The sequence below is a fragment of the Triticum aestivum genome, chromosome 6A, assembly GCF_018294505.1.
Source record: "Triticum aestivum cultivar Chinese Spring chromosome 6A, IWGSC CS RefSeq v2.1, whole genome shotgun sequence".
In the NCBI taxonomy this organism is placed as follows: Eukaryota; Viridiplantae; Streptophyta; class Magnoliopsida; order Poales; family Poaceae; genus Triticum; species Triticum aestivum.
In genome coordinates, this window is record NC_057809.1 from 165,538,251 (window position 1) to 165,564,464 (window position 26,214).

The 26,214-nt window shown below is 50.3% G+C and overlaps 2 protein-coding genes across 2 annotated transcripts; one reads left to right on the forward strand and one right to left on the reverse strand.

The window, feature by feature from the left end:
* Nucleotides 1–266: 266 nt before the first annotated feature.
* Nucleotides 267–1,622, reverse strand: LOC123130517 (nicotianamine synthase 1). Its single transcript, XM_044550397.1, has one exon. The coding sequence runs from the start codon at nt 1,542–1,544 to the stop codon at nt 555–557; it is 990 nt and encodes a 329-aa protein (XP_044406332.1). The 5' UTR covers nt 1,545–1,622; the 3' UTR covers nt 267–554.
* Nucleotides 1,623–20,522: 18,900 nt separating this feature from the next.
* On the forward strand, nt 20,523–23,646 carry LOC123129554 (glycosyltransferase family 92 protein Os08g0121900-like; the record flags this gene model as incomplete). The annotated part of the gene is made up of 1 exon (XM_044549673.1): nt 20,523–23,646. A coding segment is annotated over one exon (1,563 nt), but the record flags the coding sequence as incomplete, so codon positions are not given.
* Nucleotides 23,647–26,214: the final 2,568 nt, after the last annotated feature.

The following is a 26,214-nucleotide window of genomic DNA, read 5'->3' on the forward strand; positions in this document are numbered from 1 at the left end:
CCGCTCGAGTTTTCTCCTCAGCCTTATCGAAACAGAATGACCAAACGAAAGGGGAACGACATCCACTCCGAATTCAAACATGACAAAAACCAATAGGACGGGTGCGGTTACGGGTTGAGACAAAGAAAAACCGAACCCGTTAAAAGAAAACAAACCGGAGCAAACAGGGCACCAACACGAAGAAAAATAGAAAACCAGCGCGAATCTCCGCGCGAGAACGGACGGACACAAATTTGAATGTTGACGAATTGAAAAACACTTGACTGTTAAATAGCAAACCCGTATATTTAACATTGCACTTCAAATCACACATTATTTCTCTTACATACCATTACTCCAGGTACAAATACAAGTAGTACTTACTACATGTAACGTGTGTAAATTAACAACACAACTCCACAAGGCAGAAACGCATATTTCTTGCAGGCACAAACATCAAAACAACACACGAGTAGGAAATTTACCACGATGCAGGCGACAGAATGACGAGTTGAGGACAGATGATCAGCACGCCCTTTTCGAAAAAAAAGATGATCAGCACGCACATTTTCGAATCAAAAGGCCAGCTCTTTTCTGGCCAACTCTTCAATCTTCTCAAGCGCGCTCGCCTCCATCTTGGTGGAGAAGCTGCATGGCGGGCTGACCAGCGGCACCGCGCCCCGTGCGTGCGCGTCTCCGTTCTGCGGCCCACTGAGCTGCGCGTCGACGGCCTTACGGGCGACGATGACAGAGTTGATCACCTCACCTTCGGGGTGGTGCACGGCCAGCACCTCGAACCCGCCCCGCCTAATGTCCTCCGGGTCAACGATGGGATACAGGAAGCCGCGCGCGCCGTGCGCGCTCCGCACGACCAGGGACGCCCCCTCCACCATGTGCGCGCCCAGGTGGGCTATCACCTTGGCTTTCTCCTCGGCCGCCATGCCGACGAGCGCGGCGAGGAAGACCACGTCGTACGCCCCGAGCTCCTGCGTGAGGTCGGCGACGTCCGCCGTGTGGAACTTCATGCGCGCGCCCACGCCGTCCTCGCTCGCGCCGAACAGCTTCCTGGCGCGCTCGTTCGCCGCGCCGCACAGGTCGTAGTTGTCGAACTGCGCGTCGGGCAGGTGGTGCGCGGCGAGGACGAACGAGCTGAACGGCAGCGGGCCGGAGCCGACGAAGGCGACGCGCGCCGGCGCGATGCCCGGCACGTGGCGCGCCAGGAGCTCGTACTCCAGCCTACTGAGGTTGACGTAGTTGCTGTAGTAGGGGAAGCGGGCGAGGTGGTCGAGCGGGTTGTCGAAGGTGGCGAGCAGGTCGGCGTAGTGCGCCTCCAGCTTCCCCTCGGCGGCGGAGCAGAGGCGGATGAGCGCCTCCCGCATCCTCTGGTGCTCCGGGCTGAGCTTCTCCACGTCGACGGGGCTCGGCGGGACGCAGGCCGTGACGAGGGCGGTGAAGAGCCTGTCGACCTCAGGGGACGGGCTCAGCGACGGCAGCTCGGCGATGGCGGCCTGGAGACCGGCGATCTTCTCGATCAGAGCAGCGACCTCCTTGTTCTGGGCATCCATGTTACAATTGCTTCTTGGTGACCGGAAGAACTCTGGAAGCAGGAGAAGATGTGTGGCTCTGAACGCTTGAGCTGCTCGATGCGTTTTGAAATGGATACATGGGCGTATATATAGCAGTGGCGAGACTTGTTGTGTTGTGCGCGATTTCACGCCGGCCTGCTGTTTAGGAAAAAGACGCTTTTGATTGTGCACGCTTCACGCATCCATGGCCAGGCGGGTTTCATGCCTCTCGTCACACTTTTACGCTTTGAAAGTACTCCCTCCGTTCGGAATTACTTGTCTCGAAAATGGATGTATCTAGAACTAAAATACATCTAAATACATCCATTTCTGCGACAAGAAATTCCGAACGGAGGGAGTACGTAGTATATAATCTTAGGTGCTCATGTCGCTACGCTGAAGTTGACAGCATTTTATAGTGTTCATAAAGATTGCGTTCGTCCAGTTTGGGTCCCTCGTGGGGTCTCCAAACATGATTGCGGACGGCAAGATTTAAAATACCGATATTATATAAATTTCTGAACTCACTCGAATACCCGAAAAATTGGAAAAGTTGAAAATTCTTTGGGAATGCGGTATAACAAAATTCACTTAATTTGAAGAGATTTTGACTGAGACTGAATTTGGATTGAAATTAGTTTGAATATAGGCCAAAATTTTGAGGTCGTAACTATTTTGATACCCGCTAAACTTTCAGAAATTTTGTTGATTTTTTTTTGTTGGATGGCTCCATTGAGAATACACTACTGCCCATGCTAGAAAACCTTCATAGGAGATAGCTCACCAGTGGTGTGCTCGAGTGGCACACATCACTGGTAATATGTGAAGATACCCGTGGTGTGTGTCAGGTAGGACACGTCACTAATACCCACGAAGAGTTGGAGTGGTAGGTAGCTTCGGAGTTGTCTCTGATTAGTAAGTAGCTTCGGAGTTGTCTCGGACTGACGCGTCACTGATACCCACGAAGAGTTGGAATAGTATGTAGCTTCGAAGTTGTCTCGGATTTTATTCTCCATAGCGGTGGAGCCTAGGACTTCGATCGAGGTCGCTCTTTCGGACTTAGGGCACCTTGCGTTTCGCCGACCTTTTGGTCCCCCTGATCTCGTTGCTTGGAAGAGATGCTGGAATGCATCGCCCTCCACACTCCCGACGTCGACAATACTACGGATCGCATGTCTTGGCGCCTGGAACCCTCCGGCCGGTTTTCCACCAGATCCCTATACCAGGCCATTGCCACGTCGACGGCTCCTGATGCCCTCACCCATGTGTGGGCCATTAGGCTGCCGCTCAAGATCAGAATTTTCTTATGGCAATGGATTAGGGGTCGGGTACCTTCAGGGGTGGAGGTCTCAAGCACAATGGCCCTGGGGACGGGATCTGCCCCCTATGCGGCACGGTGGAAGACTCAAAACACATCTTTTTCACGTGTGTATCGGCTCAATTCCTCTGGAGTTGCTTTCACGAAGCTGTAGGTGGTCAATGGTGCCATACCAACGTCCCCGACCTCTTCGTAGAGATCCAGTCCGTCCCTTCGTTGGCCCGCCACATTAGGTGGTTGACCATTGGGGTGCTCGCTGGACTCTCTGGACTGTCTCCAATAAACTTGTGATTCAGCGTGTTCCTCTCCGACGTGCCACTGACGCAGTTTTCAAAATGTGTGGTTTCCTGCAACACTGGAGGCCGCTTAGCCGCCCCTCCGGCCGAGATGCCATCAACACCATTGAGGGAGTCCTGAATTAGGGGGTCTCCGGACAGCCGGACTATATCCTTTGGTCGGACTGTTGGACTATGAAGATACAAGATTGAATACTTCGTCCCGTGTCCGGATGGGACTCTACTTGGCGTGGAAGGCAAGCTAGGCAGTACGAATATGGATATCTCCTCCTTTGTAACTGACCTTGTGTAACCCTAACCCTCTCCGGTGTCTATATAAACCGGAGGGTTTTAGTCCGTAGGACAATAACATACAATCATACAATAGGCTAGCTTCTAGGGTTTAGCCTCTCCGATCTCATGGTAGATCAACTCTTGTAATACCCATATCATCAAGAATAAATCAAGCAGGACGTAGGGTTTTACCTCCATCAAGAGGGCCCAAACCTGGGTAAAACATCGTGTCCCCTGCCTCCTGTTACCATCCGCCTTAGACGCACAGTTCAGGACCCCTACCCGAGATCCGCCGGTTTTGACACCCGACATTGGTGCTTTCATTGAGAGTTCCTCTGTGTCGTCGCCGTTAGGCTTGATGGCTCCTTCTATCATCGATAGCGATGCAGTTCAAGGTGATACTTTTCTCCCCGGACATATCTTTGTGTTCGGCAGCTTCACACTGCGGGCCAACTCGCTTGGCCATCTGGAGTAAATCGAAAGCTATGCCCCTGGCCATCAGGTCAGGTTTGGAAGCTTAAATTACACGGCCGATATCCGCGGAGACTTGATCTTCGACGGATTCGAGCCCCTGCCTTGTGCGCCATGCGGTCATGATGAGTACGATTTAGCTCTACCATCGGACCGTATTCAGGAGATCGCACCGGCAGCCGCTCCGAGCCTCAATTCGGAGCCAGTTGCGCCATCCATGGACGGGTGGATAGACCCCGTCACGGAGGCCGTATCCTCAGCGGCGATCGAGCCGAATATCGACCTTACCCTTCACGAGAGCCGTGTTGCCAAACTACCAGATCCTGCCCCGGCCACGGACTCCGAACCGCCTGCGCCCGTGCCTATCAAATCCGACTGGGCGCCAATCATGGAGTTCACCTCCGCGGATATCTTTCAGCACTCGCCCTTCGGCGACATACTGAATTCATTAAAGTCTCTCTCCTTGTCAGGAGAGTCCTGGCCGAACTATGTCCGGCAGGATTGGGATGCGGATGACGAAGAAATTCGCCGCCCACCCACCACCCACTTAGTAGCCACTGTCGATGACTTAACCGACATGCTCGACTTCGACTCCGAAGACATCGACGGTATGGACGACGATGCAGGAGACGAACAGGAACCACTGCCCACAGGGCACTGGACGCCCACTTCATCACATGACGTATACATGGTGGACACACCAAAAGAAAACGACGACGAGGAACGGAAGGACACAACGAAGGGTTGTCCCCTCGAGAAGCAGTCAAAGCGGCGGCGTAAGCGCCGCTCCAAATCCCGCCTCGGTAGAAACAACGATCATATAGACCCATCGTTAGAGCAGGGTGAACCATTGCCAGACCACGCCAACACGGAGAGTCAAACCGAACAACCCGACTCTGTCAAAGATAATAGTCCGGACGACATCACACCGGACAGACACCCGGAGCAACAGAATGCCCATCAAAGGCTTGTTGCCACCGCGAGGAGTCTAAAAAAGCAGAAGCAAAGGCTCAAGGCTACGCAAGACACACTCAGAATCAGATGGAGTAAAGTACTCAACACAACAACGAAGTATGGTGGTAATCGCCCCACCAAGAGCTACCCGAAGCGGAAGTTGCTACCTGAATTCGATGAGAAGGCCTTAGATCAACGGCCATCTGGCCGGATAAACGACCTCACGGCCAACATAGAGCGGCAAACAACGCCGCACATAAGCCAATACGCGATCCACGCGAGGGCTCGCATCAAAAGGATGGCGCAACCAGATCCATCTATGGACCACGCAAGCGCGCTCCAGCATACGATGCAACACAACAAACATCTGAACAACGCGGTACACCCAGATACAGGGGTGCCACACACCCCCTATGTTTCACCGACGAGGTGCTGGACCATGAATTTCTAGAGGGATTCAAACCCGTAAACATAGAGGCATACGACGGAACAACAGACCCTGGGGTCTGGATTGAGGACTATATCCTCCATATCCATATGGCTCGAGGAGATGATCTCCACGCCATTAAGTATTTACCCCTCAAACTCAAAGGGACAGCTCGGCACTGGCTTAAAAGCCTCCCCGAAAGCTCCATTAGAAGCTGGGAAGAGCTCGAAGACGCTTTTCGGGCAAATTTTCAAGGGACTTATGTCCAACCTCCGGATGCGGACGATTTAAGTCATATAACTCAACAGCCTGGAGAGTCAGCCCGAAAGCTTTGGAACAGGTTTCTTACTAAAAAGAACCAAATAGTCGACTGCCCGGACGCCGAAGCCTTGGCGGCTTTTAAACACAGCGTCCGAGACGAATGGCTTGCCAGACACCTCGGCCAAGAAAAGCTGAGAACAATGGCAGCATTAACAAGCCTCATGACCCGCTTTTGCGCGGGCGAGGACAGCTGGCTAGCCCGATGCAGCACCAGCGACCCAAGTACATCCGAACTTAGAGATGGAAACGGGAAATCACGATGCAGTAAAAATAATAAGCGTCGGAATAAAGAAGACAGCCCGAAGAGCACGGCGGTAAACGCCGGATTCAGAAGCTCTCGGCCAGGTCAGCAAAAGCTGCTCTCTAAAGGCGCCAGAGATGAACTGTCCAGCCTAAACAAAATTCTGGACCAAATATGTCAGATCCATAGCACCCCCGATAAACCTGCAAATCATACCCACAGAGAATGTTGGGTCTTCAACCAGTCCGGCAAGCTCAACGCCGTACACAAGGGGGAGGATACACCAAGCGAAGACGAGGACGAGCCTCTCAAGCAAGACACTGGGGAACAAAAGAAATTTCCACCAGAAGTCAAAACAGTAAACGTGTTACACGTGATCAAGGGGAGAAACAAAGCGACACTCCCAGAGAAATATGCCCAAGGGCCTATCACCGCGGAGTCCTGCCACTGGTCGTCTCAACCGATCACTTTCGACCATCGGGATTACTCATCAAGTATCCGGCGTGCAGGATGGGCTGCCTTGGTATTAGACCCAATAATTGATGGATACCTCTTCACACGAGTCATGATGGATGGTGGCAGCAGTCTAAACCTGATATATCATGACACAGTCCGCAAAATGGGGATAGACCCAACAAAAATTTGCCACAGCAATACTACCTTTCAAGGAGTAATGCCAGGCCCAGGGGCTCATTGCACGGGCTCCCTGCTACTAGAGGTTATATTCGGCTTCCCCGATAACTTCCGTAGTGAAAATTTAACCTTCCACATTGCTCCGTTCCAAAGTGGCTATCAAGCACTACTTGGACGCGAAGCTTTCGCTCGCTTTAATGCAATACTACGCTTCCCTCATGCTTAAGATGTCCGGTCCACGTAGCATCATTATAGTAAATGGAAATATTGAGCGATCCCTGCGCGTCGAAGAGAGTGCGGCTGCCTTGGCAGCCGCACACTAACACCGCCTCACCAACTAAAGCATTCGATAGGTCGTCAAGACTACGGACATGGTTAGACGAGTCCGACGCAGCTATATGTAATTCATACAGGTTTGACGGCCACACCCCTATACAAATACAAGGGGCTCAACGCGCGCAGACAAGTGGCAATTTTTACTCATCTTGAATTGTACATGGTTTCCTTAAACCTAGCTTTTTGCACGACAACTTTTCACCTAAGTTCCTCTCTTTTACAGATGAGCATCATGCTACACCCGTCCAGGATACAGCACAACGGAGACACAGGCGCAGACGTCCAGCAGGGACCCGTTCCAAGGATTCTTTTTAGATTAAGACCCTATGTAAACCTTTCTTACTGTCTCTTGTTGATACACATCCCTCGGATTCTCAGTACTATTGAGAAGGATGCTGACGTCTTGGCATGTGGCCACATCAGAATAATGCACGTACCTGGACACCAGGGGCTTCTTACAAAGGGCACTGTTTAGCCCCGGTTTACACCATAAAGACCGAATACCTTAGGGAGTGTTCGGCGTCGCGAGTTTGGCCTTATATGCATCAGCTCTGAATCATGTCTTTGGTCAAATGTTGGGTTTGCCCGGCTCCTGTGTTTTGCTGCCTTACGTTCCGCTCTATCGGCTAAGGCGGCACCAGCAGAACTACTGCGATTGTGCCCTGGTTCATCCGGACAAGCACCTCAGTAGAGAAAGCCGAAAACTGATTGTCATGATATAGCGTGAGACTGGTCAACCACTCGATGACCTATCGGAATGTTAGAATTCCTCCGCCTTAACGAAGGGTCGTTTCCCGGCCAGGCATGTACGCACCCCGAATTCGGATGAGTGCGGAGCCACTAGGGGGCTATATAGTAGCCCCACTGTCAAACTCCTATGGCTAAGTGAAAGTGTTAAAGCATTGTAGTCTAGTTGCCTAGTTCGCTGCGCCATCACCTCCTTACTAGGACCAAGACGTTGGATTAAGTGTGAATACGCGTCTTCTGCGAACACCCCCGCATTATATGCATGGGGGATGAAGCCGACGACTGCAATCTTTCAGGTTATACACATGTATACATAAACGGCCGCACAGGAGGCATCATATTACTTTCGGGAAAAAGTATAAATAAAGCCTTGATAAATTTAATAAAAACATTGTTTTTACAATGGGAATACATGTCACTCAAACATAATATTCTTCGAGCATTGGGCTCTATCAAACGAGCACCCTCAAGAACTTCTTCAAAATAGTGCTCGGCAGCCACTCGATCTATGGCCGAATCCTGCGCCGCAACAGTGGTAGCATCCATCTCCGCCTAGTATGCTTTGACACGGGCAAGGGTCATCCGCGAGCCTTCTATGCACGCCGACCTCTTCATCGCATTGATGCGCGGCACCGCACCAAGGAACTGATGCACTAAGCTGAAATAGCTGTCCGGCTTCGGCTTTTCCGGCCACAGATGATCTACGACGGACCTCATGGCAAGTACGGACAATCTATTGAGTTCGGCCCATTCGGAAAGCTGATCAGTTAGTGGAAGCGGACGCTCTGGAACGTTAAACTGTGACCATAATAGCTTGTACACTTCACGATCTGTTTGATCTCGGAAGTATTCGGCCGCATCGACAGCACTCGCCATCAAATCCAGATATGCGTCTGCCGAACTCCACAGCCGATCCAGAGGGGCATACCGCGGATCTCCGAACTTCCTCCGCATCAAAAAGGGCTTCCCAGCCACAATATCACCAGCTTCATGCAGCTCTTCCTTCTTTGCCCTCATGGCAGAGCGGGTGTCTTTGGACGCCATCGTGGCCTTTTCGAGGTCCGTCGCCTTCGCTCGGTTCTCTTCTTCAAGGAACTGACAACGGTCGGTAGTGTCTTTTAACTTTACAGCCATCTTGGCCATTTTGTCTTTGCTCTCGCAATGTGCAGCCTTTTCGGCTCTTAACTCTTCGGCCGCCTTTAAAGTGGCCGCATTACTAATTCTTGCTTGTTCCTTAGCTCGAGCAAGTTCCGCCTGAAGGGTCTCCACGGTGGCAGCTCCATCTGCAGTCACAACATATTAAAGATACCGGCGTTACGCTGCTCTTCCTATGTGACATTCACCAGAAAAACATCACTTACCCTGTGCCTCGTCAAGCCGCTTGTTAACAAGCTCGATGTCGGCATCTGCCGCATCCAGTTGCCGCTTTAGTTCGGCAAACTCATTAGTCCGGCTAGCCACCGGAGCTTCAACCACCTGCACATGAAGGCGGTTTGGTTATTACTTGGGACTACGATCCTCTGTTTGCCGCCGTTCTCGACGCCAACTAGAGTCTTAGGGGCTACTATCTACACAGGGCACACCTAAAAATGTGCAGTACTATCAAAAAGTATATCATTTCACGTACCTCAAAGCCCATCAGTAGACTCATAAAGGCTTCATGCAACCCGCTTTCGGCGGACGAAATTCTTTTCATCACCATACCCATCAACATACGGTGTTCTTCTGAGATGGCCGCTCGCTCCAACAGCTCCCTCAGTACGTCCGACCGCATACCAGACGGTGTCGGACTCTTCTGTTTGCTCTCTTCAAGAGCCGGATACTGGGGACTTCGGGTGACTATAGGATTATTTTCTGGCCTCACTTGATCCGGCGAGGCCCTCCGTGACGACACTTCAAGGTAGCCCGCTTCTTGAGCGGGGGAGTCCGGGGGAGGCGTTTTGCTCTCCATCATCTCCGGAAGAAGATCCCCCGAAGACGAGCTCTGCTGAGAAAGGCTAAGATCCGAACTGCAAGATAAATGCTTCGGTTATTTTCCTCAGAGATAAGGTAGTATATTTTCACTATTAAAGTACTTTTTGATTACTTACAGCTTGTTAGAGGGCTGATCCCTGCGTGGACTTTGTGCGGCAAGAGCACCCTCCAAGGCAGGACCCTCTGGTGGAGATTTCTTCTCTCGTTTGGAAACCTTGGTTTCCGGATCTTCAGAGGCAGTCCACTTCCTTCCCCGAAGCGAGAGAAGGTCAGATTCTTCCCCTTGGTTATCCTCCTTCACGGAGGCGCTCATTCCCTCGATTGGAATTGGTAGCGATGGAGGCCCGCTTTCGCCCTCATTATTCCCCCCTTTATCTTCCTTTGAGGGCTCTGGGAAAGGTGCTAGCTCGAGCATCTTTTCCAGTACCGGATTGTCCAAACCCTCAGGAAGGGGGGCCGAACACCGAATCATCTTCGCCTTTGTTAGCCAGTCCTGGTCAAAGAGCGATTTCTCAGAATGACGTCATGATAAATGAAAGACGGTGTGTTTGGCTAGAGGATTACTTACTTGGTCGGCGGTGCGGTTGCTGCTCAGGCCCACGTCCTCGATAGTATCCGGACACTCTATTTGGGGTCCGAAGAATGATTTATACATCTCCTCGTACATCAGGCCGAGGAAATTCTGAATAGTGCGCGGTCCTTCTGGGTTGAACTCCCACATGCGTAGGGGCCGGCGTTTGCAAGGCTGGACTCGACGAACCAGCATGACTTGCACCACTGTAACCAGACTGAAATCTCCTTCGAAGAGATCTTGAATACGGCTTTGCAATATGGGCACGTCCTTGGCTGGACCCCAGCTCAGCCCTCTGTTGATCCATGACATCAGTTGTGGTGGAGGGCCCGAGCGGAAAGCAGGGGCAGCCACCCACTTGGCACTTCTGGGAGCTGTGATGTAAAACCACTCCCGTTGCCATAATCCGGACACCTCTGGAAAGGAACCCTTTGGCCATGGAGCTCCAGTGATCTTGCTTATTAATGCGCCTCCGCACGCCACATGCTGCCCCTCGACCATCTTCGGCTTCACGTCAAAGGTCTTAAGCCACAGGCCGAAGTAAGGGGTAATGCGGAGGAAGGCCTCACATACGACAATAAATGCCGATATGTGGAGAAAGGAGTCCGAGGCTAGATCATGGAAATCTAGCCTATAATAGAACATCAAACCCCTAACGAAGGGATCTAGAGCGAGGCCTAGACCTCGGAGGAAGTGGGAGATGAACACAACGTTCTCGTTGGGTTCGGGAGTAGGGACGACCTGCCCTCGGGCAGGCAGCCGATGCGAAACCTCGGCGGTCAGGTATCTGGCCTCCCTCAACTTCTTGATATCCTCTTCCGTAACAGAGGAGGGCATCCATCGGCCTTGAAGGCTAGACCCGGACATGATTGAAGGTCCGAAGCACCTGACCTGGGCTTTGGGTGTTAGAACTCGAGGCGGGGGAAGGATTCGATTGAGCACGGGAGGGAAAAAAGTAAAAGTCTTGTCCCTTTATAAAGAGGGTGAATATCAAGCGTCCTCCTAGTAGCCGTTTGGGACTTGCCTAAAATCTAGGAGTCCTAGGCACGGTTGGATTACCCGCGACCGTATTGATGAGAATCCCGTAATTAGGGGAACACGATCTCTGCTTTGACAAGACGTGTCAAGAAACCGCCTTGCATTATGTGTGGAGCTGGTTGAAGAAAAACGGTTCGAATAATCACTAAGCCATGGCCTGATGTCATGTTGCAAAAGCGTGTCAGCAGATTAAGATTTGTGGAAATATTATTCTCTCTACGGTGGTATGTGGAATTTATTTTGCGGGGTCGGACACTATCCTGGTATTCAAACTCTTCTGTGATGTGCTCGGAGGAGGAACCTGCCTTGCAATGCCGAAGACAACACTGCGTGCCGGACTCATCCTCATTGAAGCCTGGTTCAGGGGCTATTGAGGGAGTCCTGGATTAGGGGGTCTCCGGACAGCCGGACTATATCCTTTGGCCGGACTGTTGGACCATGAAGATACAAGATTGAAGACTTCGTCCCGTGTCTGGATGGGACTCTACTTGGCGTGGAAGGCAAGCTAGGCAGTACGGATATGGATATCTCCTCCTTTGTAACCGACCTTGTGTAACCCTAACCCTCTTCGGTGTCTATATAAACCGGAGGGTTTTAGTCTGTAGGACAATAACATACAATCATACCATAGGCTAGCTTCTAGGGTTTAGCCTCTCCGATCTCGTGGTAGATCAACTCTTTTAATACCCATATCATCAAGAATAAATCAAGCAGGACGTAGTGTTTTACCTCCATCAAGAGGGCCCGAACCTGGGTAAAACATCGTGTCTCCTGCCTCCTGTTACCATCCGCCTTAGACGCACAGTTCGGGACCCCTACCCGAGATCCCCCGGTTTTGACATCGACAACCATCATCGCCGACCTTCGCTCGATGGCTCTCCGCTTGGTGCCCCCGCTTCCTCCTTCACCTTGGAGCCAGATTAGCCTGCTGAGGCCGTGTCACTCATTGTTGGGTTTCGGTGTGTGTGTTTCTTAGGGCTTGTTGAGTTGTGCCCTCACCAGAACCCATTTGTGTTGTCTTGTGCTACTTCTGTGTGTGCGTGTGTGTGGTGAACTTGTGTCGGATTTTGTGCTCTGGTGGTTTGCTTATATATAAAGTGGGGCGAAAGCCTTTTTCGGTAAAAAGTTGTCTCGGATTTTGAGCTGGATACCCACTCACCAATGTTTGTGTGTGATCTTTTATTGGAGCATCTCTTGGTGTACTTGTATTTCTTTTGTGTATCATTATGTCTCTCATGCCTTCATTCCTTTTTGTCATCCTTATTTATTCTTTATTTTCAAGGAGACTGGTTTCTTCTTTTGGAAGGTTCTGAACAATCGGAGGCTAAATGTTAGGGTTTTCACAATTGTAGTAATACCTCTCATAATTGCTAGATCTTGAATCATCGTTTCTTGACCTTTAGTGGCTTTGATCTTTGCGCTTGAACTTGTTCTTGGAGTAGAACTTATTGAAGTTGCTGACCATGATGGTAAGTTCCTCACTAGTGACCTTTACTTTTTCACTCAAAGAGTTGGGAGTGTCAGTAGTGGCCTTGTAAGCACCACTACTAGATGATTGGCAATGGAGTTCATGTTTATGCTTAAGATTTGTCTTATGACCTACAATCCTTCTAATCACTCTAGTAGGCATGAGATCTTTGTAATTTGGCACCATTTGGATAAGATTGCATATGGTGTCATACTTGCCATCTAATGCTCTTATAAGATCTTCTTCATGACAAACTTGTTCGTCATCTCTTCACAACCCCAATCGACAATCTCATTTTATGATGAGTGCAAGCCTACAGTAAACGCCTTCACCATCCTTCATCTTGAACTTATGAAGCTGACCTTCAAGTATGTGAAGTTGCGCCTGTTCTGTGAACAGAGGAGAGGGGAGACTCCAAGTGGGCTCGACCGCACTATAGCTTAGCAGCTTAGCAGGCCTAAGTGCACAATAGGTCTTTGAAAGATCGTGGATGTCGCCTAGAGGGGGGTGAATAGGCGCTTTAAAATAATTACGGTTTAGGCTTGAACAAATGCGGAATAAACCTAGCGGTTATTTTGCCAAGCATAAAACCTAAAACAACTAGGCTCACCTATGTGCACCAACAACTTATGCTAAGCAAGAAGCAACTATGAGATAGCAAGATATATGACACAGAACAATATGGCTATCACAAAGTAAAGTGCATAAGTAACGGGCTCGGGTAAGAGATAACCGAGGCACGCGGAGATGATGATGTATCCCGAAGTTCACACCCTTGCGGATGCTAATCTCCGTTTGGAGCGGTGTGGAGGCACAATGCTCCCCAAGAAGCCACTAGGGCCACCGTAATCTCCTCATACTCTCGCACAATGCAAGATGCCGTGATTCCACTAAGGGACCCTTGAGGGCGGTCACCGAACCCGTACAAATGGCAACCCTTGGGGGCGGTCACCGAACCCTCACACTTTGGCAACCCTTGGGGGCGGTCACCGGTGCCCGTCAAATTGCTCGGGACGATCTCCACAACCTAATTGGAGACCCCGACGCTTGCCCGGAGCTTTGCACCACAATGATTGAGCTCCGAACACCAACAACCGTCTAGGGCGCCCAAGCACCCAAGAGGAACAAGCTCAAGGGTACCAAGCACCCAAGAGTAATAAGCTTCTCAACTTGTAACTTCCACGTATCACGTGGAGAACTCAAACCGATGCACCAAATGCAATGGCAAGGGCACACGAAGTGCCCAAGTCCTTCTCTCTCAAATCCCACCGAAGCAACTAATGCTAGGGAGGAAAATAAGAGAAAGAACAAGAAAGAGAACACCAAGAACTCCAAGATCTAGATCCAAGGGGTTCCCCTCACATAGAGGAGAAAGTGATTGGTGGAAATATGGATCTAGATCTCCTCTCTCTTTTCCCTCAAAAACTAGCAAGAATCCATGGAGGGATTGAGAGTTAGCAAGCTCGAAGAAGGTCAACAATGGGGGAAGAACACGAGCTCAAAGGATAATGTTCAATGGGGAAGAAGACCCCCTTTTATAGGTGGGGAAAATCCAACCGTTACCCACCAACCAGCCCGCGGCTAGCGGTACTACCGTGCCTGGCTAGCAGTACTACCGCAAGGCCGCGCGGTACTACTGCTTGCATCCAAGCGGTACTACCGCACGGCTGTGCGGTACTACCGTACCGACCCACGGTACTGCCGCAACCCCAACACAGAACCGATAAACAGACGCATAGGAGCTGGGGGCGGAACTTCCGCACGCGCGGTACTACCGCGCCCCCCATGCGGTACTACCGCGAGGCAAAAGTCCCAGCCAGGGGAAAAGGGAAACTTCCGTGCTTACTTCCGCAAAGAAACGGAAGTAGTAAAAACCCGACACAGTAGTACTGCCGAGGGGCGGTACTACTGCCTGACCGCATAGCGCGGTACTACCGCACAGCGAAAGCGGTACTACCGCGGTAGGTGCGGATGTAAAAAATTACATCCGCTCCTACTACCGCAAAGGGGCGGCACTAGCCTGGTGGGCAGTGGTAGTGCGGCTCCAGGGGAGCGGTACTACCGTGGACACCTGCGGTACTACCGCTTTCCTGGGAGCAGTACTACCGCAACCAACAACGGCGGCCACACAAGGGAGGCAAGAAAACGGAGGAAGCTCCAAGGAAGAAGGAGGGGAAAAGAAGGAGACGTGTATGTGATGAATCCACCCAAACCTTTCCAATGCAAACCCTGACAAAACCACACTCAAGAGAACAAGAACGGCCATAACTTCTGCATATGAGCTCCGAATTGAGCAAACTCAAGCTTGTTGGAAACAAGACGACGAGTAGCATCAAAACAGCGAGTGAAACCTTCAACCGAGAAGAACCGGCAAAACCTCCAACAACGAAAACATCATAGAGTATGCAAGAGAACTCCGTTTCCGATGAACTCAAGCTTGTCATCAAGATGACCAAAAGCTCTAAGACTCTCAAAGAGAACCAAACAATAACCAAGAAAGCTGATGCAAGGATGCAATGGTTTGAGCTCTCAGCGAATGATACGATCAAGCTACTCATCGAGAGCCCCCCTTGATAGTACGGCAATCGATCCTATAACCCAGTCTCCCAACTACCATCATGAGACCGGTAAAATAGAAAACCTATCCAAGGCAAACCTTTGCCTTGCACATGGTCCACTTGAGCTAGATGAAGACGATCTTGACTCCCTCAAGTTGGACCACCTTTCTGTTGGGGAACGTAGCAGAAATTCAAAATTTTCCTACGTGTCACCAAGATCTATCTATGGAGAGACCAGCAACAAGTAGAAAGAGAGTGCATCTACATACCTTTGTAGATCGCTAAGCGGAAGCGTTCAAGTGAACGGGGTTGATGAAGTCGTACTCGTCGTGATTCAAATCACCGATGATCAAGTGCCGAACGCACGACACCTCCGCGTTCAACACACGTACAGCCCGGTGACGTATCCCACGCCTTGATCCAGCAAGGAGAGAGGGAGAGGTTGAGGAAGACTCCATCCAGCAGCAGCACAACGGCGTGGTGGTGGTGGAGGAGCGTGGCAATCCTGCAGGGCTTCGCCAAGCACCACGGGAGAAGAGGAGTACTTGGGAGAGGGGGAGGGCTGCGCCAGAACTTCGTCTATAGCTCCCATGCGCCTCCCCACTATATATAGGGGTGGAGGGGCTGGTTTCTTGCCCTCCAAGTCCATTGGGGCGTTGGCCAAGGTGGGAGGAAAGAAATCTCATTATTTCCTTCCCCACCGATTGTTATCCCCCCTTTTTAGGGATCTTAATCTTATCCCTTCGGGATATGATCTTATTCCTTCTAAGGGGGGATCTTGGTGCGCCTTGACCAGGGGTGTGGGGCCTTGCCCCCACTACCCACGTCCATGTGGGTCCCCCCATGCAGGTGGGCCCCACTCCGGAACCTTCTAGAACCTTCCCGGTACAATACCGAAAAATCCCGAACATTTTCCGGTGGCCAAAATAGGACTTCCCATATATAAATCTTTACCTCCGGACCATTCCGGAACTCCTCGTGACGTCCGGGATCTCATCCGGGACTCCGAACAACATTCGGTAACCACATACAAACTTCCTTTATAACCCTAGCGTCATCGAACCTTAAGTGTGTAGACCCTACGGGTTCGGGAGACATGTAGACATGACCGAGACGTTCTCCGGTCAATAACCAACAGCGGGATCTGGATACCCATGATGGCTCCCACATGTTCCACGATGATCTCATCGGATGAACCACGATGTAAGGACTTAATCAATCCCGTATTCAATTCCCTTTGTCTATCGGTATGTTACTTGCCCGAGATTCGATCGTCGGTATCCAATACCTTGTTCAATCTCGTTACCGGCAAGTCACTTTACTCATTCTGTAACACATCATCCCGTGATCAACTCCTTGGTCACATTGCGCATATGATGATGTCCTACCGAGTGGGCCCAGAGATACCTCTCCGTTTACACGGAGTGACAAATCCCAGTCTCGATCCGCATAAAACAATAGATACTTTCGGAGATACCTGTAGTGCACCTTTATAGTCACCCAGTTACGTTGTGACGTTTGATACACCCAAAGCACTCCTACGGTATCCAGGAGTTACACGCTCTCATGGTCGAAGGAAGAGATACTTGACATTGGCAAAGCTCTAGCAAATGAACTACACGATCTTTTGTGCTAGTCTTAGGATTGGGTCTTGTCCATCACATCATTCTCCTAATGATGTGATCCCGTTATCAACGACATCCAATGTCCATAGCCAGGAAACCATGACTATCTGTTGATCACAACGAGCTAGTCAACTAGAGGCTCACTAGGGACATATTGTGGTCTATGTATTCACACGTGTATTACGATTTCCGGATAATACAGTTATAGCATGAATAAAAGACAATTATCATGAACAAGGAAATATAATAATAATACTTTTATTATTGCCTCTAGGGCATATTTCCAACACTTTCTTGATTGGGTTAACTTGATGAAGACTAGTTGATTGCTCCCCCATACTCCACTATGGGTGAGCCACTCTTCCGCACATCTTCACAAGTCCATTGTCACCACAAAGGACGGCAAGCTTCAAGCATTTGATCTCTTCGTGATGCTCCACTTGAACTTGCACACCGCAACCTAACCCCACAAAGAATCCTCACGAAGACCATGGGTTAGTACTCAAAGCGTAATTGACAATGCTTACCATACCATGGGATCACTTGATCCCTCTCGGTACATCTTCTACGCTTTGTGGGTTGATCAACTTGATTCACTCTTTAACTTAGTCTTGATCGACCTCTCACAAGACCAATCTTTAGGTAATTCCTTGAATAGCACCTTGGTCGACACAAACTCTCCTTGAAACCAACACATGTACTCCAAGAAAAGCCTATGGACAAAACCTTCAAATATAACTCAAGGCAACCATTAGTCCATAGAGATTGTCATCAATTACCAAAACCAAACATGGGGGCATCGCATGTTCTTTCAGTCTCCCATATTTTCCCTTTTATTTCCTGTAATATTTCCACCACTCTTTTGCATTTAGATTATGCAGCAAACGATTTTTGCTATAACTAAAACTTGGCACATAAATCAAGCACAAATTTTTGGGGTGGCACAAAATGTTTGGGGCCACATTGAAATCATTTAAATTATAATTGCATTTAAAAGGGCTAAATGGGTGCCTCTGGTCCACTGTTTAATATCCATGTGCATTTTAAACATTTCAAAAAAAGTTTGTTAATGTATGACGATTATGTAGTGAATAATTTCAACCTAAGGGACATTTTTAATTTACTGCTTTATAAAATTATAACTCGACTTGACATTCCAATTTGAATTTGAGTTTGGTTTGAAACAAAATGAGGATTAGTAAAATAATTATGATGACATAGCATCATTAGGCATGAGACTGTAGCATGACATCGGGGGTGTTACAACACCCTAAAACAACCGGAAAAACGAAGACATCCGAAGCCATGTGCTGTCATCTTGAGAAGACCCCTGCAACACAAATCTATAGCCATGCATACCCAAACATGTCAACATATTCAACCACGGCATAATCGCGGCCACACTGCCTCCTCCCTTTCTTCACTTCAGCCTTGAAAATACAAGGACACAATTGTGCATCCAACACGTGTGCACCAACCTTTGCCATTTGTGGCTTTTGAGTATCGCTATATGTGCCCCTTTGAGATGGAAGAGCAACTCAAACGGAGAGACCCAAAAGGACACGAATTTTGTCCGTTTGGGTCGTTCGTCCGCCTAGCAGACATGAGGCGTACACGCGATGAAACCAACGCACAAGATGCAAAAACGGACACTCGACGGCGAGTTGGGCTAGCAGGCGCGCGGCGAGCGGCGACGCACGCGGGCGGGGCGAGCGGCGGGGCGCGCGGCGGGCGGAGCTGGGCGAGCGGCCACGGCGGGCGGAGGCGGCCAGACGGGCCGCTCGATGCAGTGCAGCGGAGGGACGTGGTTGTTGGAGGCGGTAGACCTGACCTCGACGGCGCTGACCTCCGCGCCCCACCCTCCTCCGCCCCCGAGCAGCGCTGGGCCTCTTCGTTCTAGCCGGAATCGGCCGACGTAGCGGCGATAACAGAGGGGACCGAGAGAGAGTTGTACGAGAGAGACAGAGATGTGTGCGGTCGCTGTTAGGTAGGACCAGGGCGGACACGAGCGGGCGGTAGCGAGCGACGAGAGCGTCCGCTTCTGTCTGCTTCGTACCCATTTGTTCCCAGATTTGGGTTAAGTTTGGGTCGGGGACGGACAGCAGGCGGACACGGACGTCCATTTGGGTCACCCCGTTGGGCCAAATTTTATGTCCGGATGACCCAAATGGACAAAATGGGTCGCCCCATTGGAGTTGCTCGAAGAGAACTAGGATCCAATTTCGATGTCGCGGCCGGGCCAACCACGCAAGCAAAGCATGATATCCGTCCAGCAACACAGCAGCACGGAGAAAGAGTATGAACAACAACAGAAATCATACCAACAAGGAGGAAGAGGAATCTCCATCTCTGCAAAACCACCACCCACCTGAGGACCAGCCCGGCCAGTGCCGGTTGACCTGCAGACACCATAGCCCGACCCCAACAAGATTCAGGGATCCCCACCCAGCTGGCTCCTAGATGAAGGCAAGAGGCCCCGACCGAAGCTCGGGGAAACTTATTTAGACGCAACAACCTCAACACCATCTTCCTCAACCCTAACCCTACCGAGTACACACCTGATGCACAGATCTGAGGTTCCCCCCTCCCGTCGCTGTAGCGGCCAGCGGAGGGAGAGGAAATTAGCTACGGCGCCAGCTGAATGCAAAGGTACCCAATCACCTTGCTAACCCTAACTGCTCTTTCCGGAGGCTCTGTGTGGATTTGGAGTTATAATGTACTCCTAGGGAACAGAGAAGGCAACACGTTTTATTGTAAAAAAAAAGAGAAGACAACACTTCTGTCACTGTAAAAACATACTGCCTGATCGTAATGACGTGCAATCCAATTCGACCGACGCAGGACTCCAACCGACATAGCGGCCCGCCAGCCTGGCTCAGACAACCCAATCTGTGTTCGGGTCGGGTCGGGCCGGGTCGAAAACCCTAAACCCAGATCGATCGAGACCGTCTTCTCGCAACCCTGGAATCGAAGCCTGCCAAGCGGGGAAATGCTACACTTACGGACGGTTTTGACACGGAAGGGGTTACGGGCTGAAGTGTAAATCTATGGTTTGCTAGTGGTGGGGCCCTCAACGAAATTCAAGGGGATCGAGAATATACATGGCCATAGGAAGCTCAGTTCGGCCCGAAAAAGCCCGACCCGGCCCGGCCCGACGCTGCTCCCGGGCCGGGCTCGGGCCTAGATTTTAAGCCCGATGGCCGGGCCGGGCCGGGCCTAGGCCCGTCGTTTTTGCGTTTTTCTGAAGGTTGGGCCGGACCGGCCCGGAGCCCGACGGGCTTTTACATGTTCGGGCCGGGCTCGGGCCCAAAAAACAGGCCCGATGGCCAGGCCAAGCCGGGCCCGGGCCTGGGTTTTTTGCGTCATGCTTGGCTAGGCCCGGCGCGAAGCCCGGCCCGGCCCGAGGTATGGCCAAGTATAATCGAGAATAAGGAGTAGACACGGTAGCCTGTAGCCTCTCTCCCGTGGTCTATGCTATAGCTGGCTAAACAGGCCGGCCCGCGAGCACGCCGGCACGGCCCGCCATGGGCCAGGCACGGCACGGGCTAAACGGGCCGTGCCCGGCACGCGGCACGCCTTGGGCCGTGCCTGGGCCTGGAGCCTGGGCACGCGGGGCGGCACGGCACGGCCCGTTTAATTTTTTTATATATTTTTTAGATTTATATATATGTATATATACCTAAAATACAGCCCAATAGGCCTAAAAACCAGCCCAGCAGGCTGAAAATGTGCAGCCCAGCGTGCTAAACGGGCCATCGGGCCGACCCGTTTACTAATCAGGCCGTGCCTGGGCCAAGGAGCAGCGCCCGTGGGCCGGCACGGCACGGCCCGGCTATTAAACGTGCCATGGCGGGCCGTGCCGGGCCAGGCACGATTAGCACGGGCCGGGCCGTGCCGTGCCGGGCCGGCCCGTTTGGCCAGGTCTGGTCTATGCCCCGTAAATGTAGGATTATTGCTGCCAAGCCCCCCTCCCCTGCTTTGCCCTCCGCTCCCGCGAAATCGACCTCCCTCTCCCGCGAAATCGACCTCCTGGTCCCGCCAAATCCAATATGCCGCGACACCGCCGCTGCAGCCGGCTGCGCCGCGTCGTCGTCGGAGCTCTCCTGCTGTTAGCCGGAGGCCACAACGCCTACTCGGGCCGCCCGGTCTTCTCGCTGCCCCTCGGCCTCGGCGCCCGCCCCCGCCCTTCCCGTTCGCTGCCGACTTTTCGCCATCGCCGTCGCCGTCGCCGCGATCCTTCCGCCTCAGCGATGACAGCCTCGCGCGGCGCCTTCTGCCCCTCCGCCTCCGCGCCGGCCACGCGCAGCCGCCGCAGGACGCGGATGTGGATGCGGTCCTCCTTCCCGACCAGGAGGTCCTGATCCTGGACGACGCTGAGCCTACCGGCGACGCCATCTGCGCCTTCAAGGGTGGGGCGTCCTCCCCGGCGAGACCGCTCGGGAGGCTGCCGGCGTCCGGGCTTCACGCATACGTCTGCCGCCTTCCCGAGCCAGCGCAGAGCTTCCAGCAGCTCCAAGCGCCGCTCTTACTCCACTCCTCCACCTCCTCGGCCGCCGCAGCTGCTCCAGATTCCCCTTCTCCTTCCCCGGGCCGCGCATTGCTTAACTGGAGCAGCGACCCGATAGTGTTCGACTCGGCTCTTCTGGACGGAGGCGATGTGCTCGTCTTTGCAAAGGGAGTCAGCCGCCGCCAAGGTCTTCAGTGCCTGTATCGCTACAGCGACGACGCCGTTACCATGCTGGCATCTTCACCAGCAATCGCCTCAGTACAACAAGTTACTCGCTGCCCCTCGCCACCGACGCCTATCAAGTCAGGAGGAAGCACCAAGGTTCTTGTCACACTAGGGGTCACCGGCGAGGATCCCATGCCCTCCCTTGCAACCTTTCGCCGACAGCAAGCTGAATCTTCTTCAGTGACTCTTCAAAAGAGTTCAATTTGCGCCTGCACAATGGGACGCAACATCTCCAAGTTTCTCAGGAAGTGGGCACTGTACCATAGTGCGATTGGGGTGGACAAGTTCTTTATCTACGATAATGGCAGCGAGGACAACTTGGCAGGCCTAGTGGCGCAGCTCATATCCGCAGGTTCTTGCCAATGGATGGCTGTCATGGACGTCGATGAGTTCATCTTCTCAACAAACTGGATAGGATTAGAGAAGCCATCAAAATCTTTGCTAGAGCCCGTCATTTCTGTTGATGATAGCGTTGGCCAAATATACCTTCCGTGTTATGATTTTGCGGTCGTCGGCATCAGCAATAGGGGAAGACGGATCTGTTCTGGTGGGAGGTGACTGAAATTGATGCTCGGTGTGGATCCCGCCCCCGCAATGGTTTTCGCCCTCTGTCGAATCTGTCACACCCTCATCCTCTTCTTCTTCTTGCTGGGTCCAACTGAGCTTTGGATCTTGGGAAGGGATGGAGGAGAAGCTGCCGCCGGCAGGTATGTGAGATGAATCCTTGAAGAACAACGATTTGAATGGATTGCAAATGGGTTTGAGCATACCTTAGAAGGAGTTGGGTGAACGATTCCGTCGCGGGGTACATCCCTGTCGGCGGCCGCTCCATCGCCGGACGGCAGATCTTGCGGTTTTCTCGCCGAGGTCTCGGAGTTGCGGTCAGGAAGGAAATGGGAGGCGATTCAAATTTCGAATGGCTTCTCCTCCCACAAGGTGGGGTCGTGACAGCAGTACAGGTATGGGCCGCCGCTCGTCTCTGAATACGTATGCGAGGGTTGGACTCTGTATTCATCGCGTGCTGGTTTGGAAAAGGATGCGAGGTGGGGTCGGAGTGAAATGCCACCTGGGCTGCGGGTCCGGCTGGTGTGGATCCACACGCGCTCGCTAGCGGTTGGGATAGCCGCTGTGAACGGAACGCGAAAGTAAAAGACTTTTTCGTGATTTTGCCCCCTCGGGCCAAACAGCACATCCACCAGAGGGGGTCTGCCAGGGCTACACGTGCCGGTTGAAGAACCCGCAGCGGCACAAATCCTTGGTCCGTCTCAACGCTGTGGAACCATCCCTCATGAATGTGGTCCATCATTTTAAGCTCAAGCCTGATTTCAAAAGCATCTGGACCGCGTTCGCACGTATTAACCACTACAAATACCAAGCTTGGTCGGAGTTCAAAATCAAGTTCAAGAGGCGCGTGTCTGCTTATGTTGCTGATTGGAAAGATCCGATCAACCTCGACTCAAAGGACCGGGCTCCCGGCTTAGGAGTTGATGACACCGAACCAGATGGCTGGGCCCAAAAATACTGCGAGGTTAAAGACAATATCCTTCAGCTGTTAACTGCAAGATGGTTTGGTGTCGGATTTGGGAACCCTCATTAGCTCCAATCAGGCCAGGTAACACACTGGTAAGATCTATCGCCCCTCCCCCTCTTTTACATAGTAATTTCTGTTTATTTATAGTAGTAAGACACTAACAGAACGTAAATCAAAACCACCAAATTTTCCAGAATTAAAAATTATCTCTTAAATTGGATGGTGTACACCTTTTAAATAGGCTTTAGATTGATGGGGAAGCACCACAGTACGCATCTACTGCTCAATGATGAACATACTCCCTCTAGTCTAGTTCTGAAGAAGTCCCCAAAGTGCAACCTTTACTGCTTATTTTTTTTAACTATAAAACTCTTCGAAATTATACTTTTTAAAAATACTTTATGAGAGATAACCTTTATTTTTATTATACATTACTGTGGAACTCTTCAAACCAATAGTTTTTTTAAGATACTTCAAGATTACCTACACATGGTTTTCACATATCCAATCCAAAAATATTATGAAATATAGTCAGTCAAAGTTTCCAAAATGTTAATTGAACCTATGCCTCAACCAAGAACTTTTCGAGAACTAGCGGAGGGAGTATAATAACCTGAGAGCATTTCTCCTATCCAAGTTAGCAGTTTGTTTTCGCTATTCAAGTTCTTGCTGTCCTTCTTTTTCCATGTTGAACTGTTAAGAATAGAATTATGTTAATTTTGCCTTGATACTCAGCATGTGACACGGTGCTTTAATATTGGTTCTTTTGCTAAAATTGGATGACTTCTTTTGCTTGAATGATTTTGGCTTAACAGTTGGGGTTAGATCAGTTGAATTTGTAATGCTTAGCTGGAGCACGACATGAAGCCTCTTAATTTTATTTTATATTTGGGCCTGGGTGGGCTGGATTACTAATCCATGAAAGCTTCACCCAAATGATTTCAAATCTTGTTTGTTGCGGTCCATTTCTTAAATATCTACCGGTTGAGCCTTATGGTTGTTTGGCTTCTGTTCTGAAACTAGTTCATTGAGATGCTGGTATACACTTTGTTGGCTTTTCTTTAAAACAAATCTTGGTTTTGACTTGTTTTAATTAGCTGGAAATATCTGTGGAAAAAGTCTTTCTTGAAATGGAACTCATACATCAAAATGCATCTCCAATGGAGAATGCGACATTGTCAGACTGAACTTGCAAGGTGAACGAGTGAACCAGTGTATTGAAAATTACCTTTGCTGTGTGGTTTCTACTGATATGAAGAAATGGGTTCAGCATTTACCCATGGCTGAATATTGGTAAAACAGTTCCTTTTATACGTCTCTGCAAAAGACTCCTTTCGAGGCCTTATATGGATATCCACAGCCACAAATCAGTGAGTTCTCAATGGTAGGCACTACCGACAGTGAGGCACAGGGTTCCTTATCTGGCACACAACAACTGCTGTCAGCACTGAAAGCACAATCTCTTAATTGCTCAGCAGCGCATGAAGAAATATGCAGATTGCAAGCGAGTGGAAAGGACACTTGTAGTAAGTGACATGGTTTACTTGAAGCTTCAGCCATATCGTCTGAGTGCTTTCGGCCTTCGCTCTCATATCAAGCTGCAAAGCAAGTTTTATGGACCATTTTGAATACTGTATCGCATGGGCAATGTGGCATATCACCTGCAGCTGCAAATGAGAGCATCCACCCAGTGTTCCATATCAGCCAGCTGAAGAAACACATTGGACCCAATGCAGTTCCCTGTGCTGATTTACCTCTAGTTGATCCTGAAGGGCGTACAAAAACTGAACCTGTTATCATAATTCAGACCCGAAAGATTCCTCGCAACAATCTGCCGGTTGTCCAATGGCTTGTACAGTGGGAGAATTTTCCACTGGATGTCGCAACTTGGGAAGACGCATATTTCATAAAGCATACCTTCCCAGCCTTTTTCAAGACAGTCAAAGCATGGCGTCGTCAACCTTCAGCTTCTTGAGGACAAGTTCATGCTCGCAAGGGGGCATTCTCAGGCTGAACTTTCAAGGTGTTCTAGTCTAAAGTTAACTGTACCGGTTCAGATAATGAATGGCTGGGGATCCATGATGGGGAAGAAGATCGGACGGCTTGCATTCGCTCGTCTACCTCTCTAGCTTATTTGCTTTTCACTGTTGCTTTTCTAACCACTTTATTCTCTTCTAGCCAACCACGGCTGTAGCAGAACAATGTATGCGTTACACGGGATAAGCCCCGATCAATCAATAAAGTACTACGCGGCCTCCCAAGGGAGGTGAGACGCTTCTGAAATTTCACATGGATGACTTCTTTTCCTTGAATGATTTCGACTTAATAGTTGGGCTTATATCAGTTGGAATTGTAATGCTTAGCTGGAGCACTACATGAAGCCTCTTCTATTTTACTTTTGGGTTTGGGTGGGTTGGGCTAATAATTCATGAAAGCTTCACCCAAATGGTTTCAAATCTTATTTGTTAACTGAGGTCCATTTCTTAAATATCTATTGGCTGATCCTTTTTTGTTTGGCTTCTGTTCTAAACTAGTTCATTTCTCGTGAAGTCATGATTTTGGTGAGATGTTGATCTGCACTTTCCTTTAGAAAAACGAATCGTGGTTTTTTATGACTTCACATGAAACTTATCTAATGACACAGTTAAGTCTGGCTTATATGGTTATGTTCCAGTTTTGACTTGTTTAAATTAGTTGGAAACATCTTTGGAAAATGGCTGAACATCTTGTTTTATATAATCTGCGATGATAGTAATGGTTGTATATATATAAGAAAGTTTGTAAGGGGGGCAAAATTTCCTAGCAGATCTGTACTGACATCTCAAGGGTATAGTTTAAATTTTATCTTTGGAATTATATGTGCAATAAGCCTTCCTCTTTTAGCCAAGCTACCATGCAAAATTGTAATGTTTTACATCCATTTCGGTTTATAGGAGTGAGTTTTGCAGGAGTGGGATAGTATGTGCATATGCAGGAGTAATAGATATGTTGAGTTGCCTGAAACATTATTTCCACAGTACAGATGTTACACGCTATAGTCCACAGTTAGCTCAAGATACTCCCCAGCTTCCTCAAATGGTGCTAGTGGCGTGACATTGATTGTTGAGATATTCAGACCATTCGGAGCATCATCACTACATTGCACCAGATTGCTGC

What these genes read in the sequence shown, in the direction of transcription:
- LOC123130517 (XM_044550397.1), bottom strand. Translation starts at nt 1,544, where the DNA reads ATGGATGCCCAGAACAAGGAGGTCGCTGCTCTGATCGAGAAGATCGCC.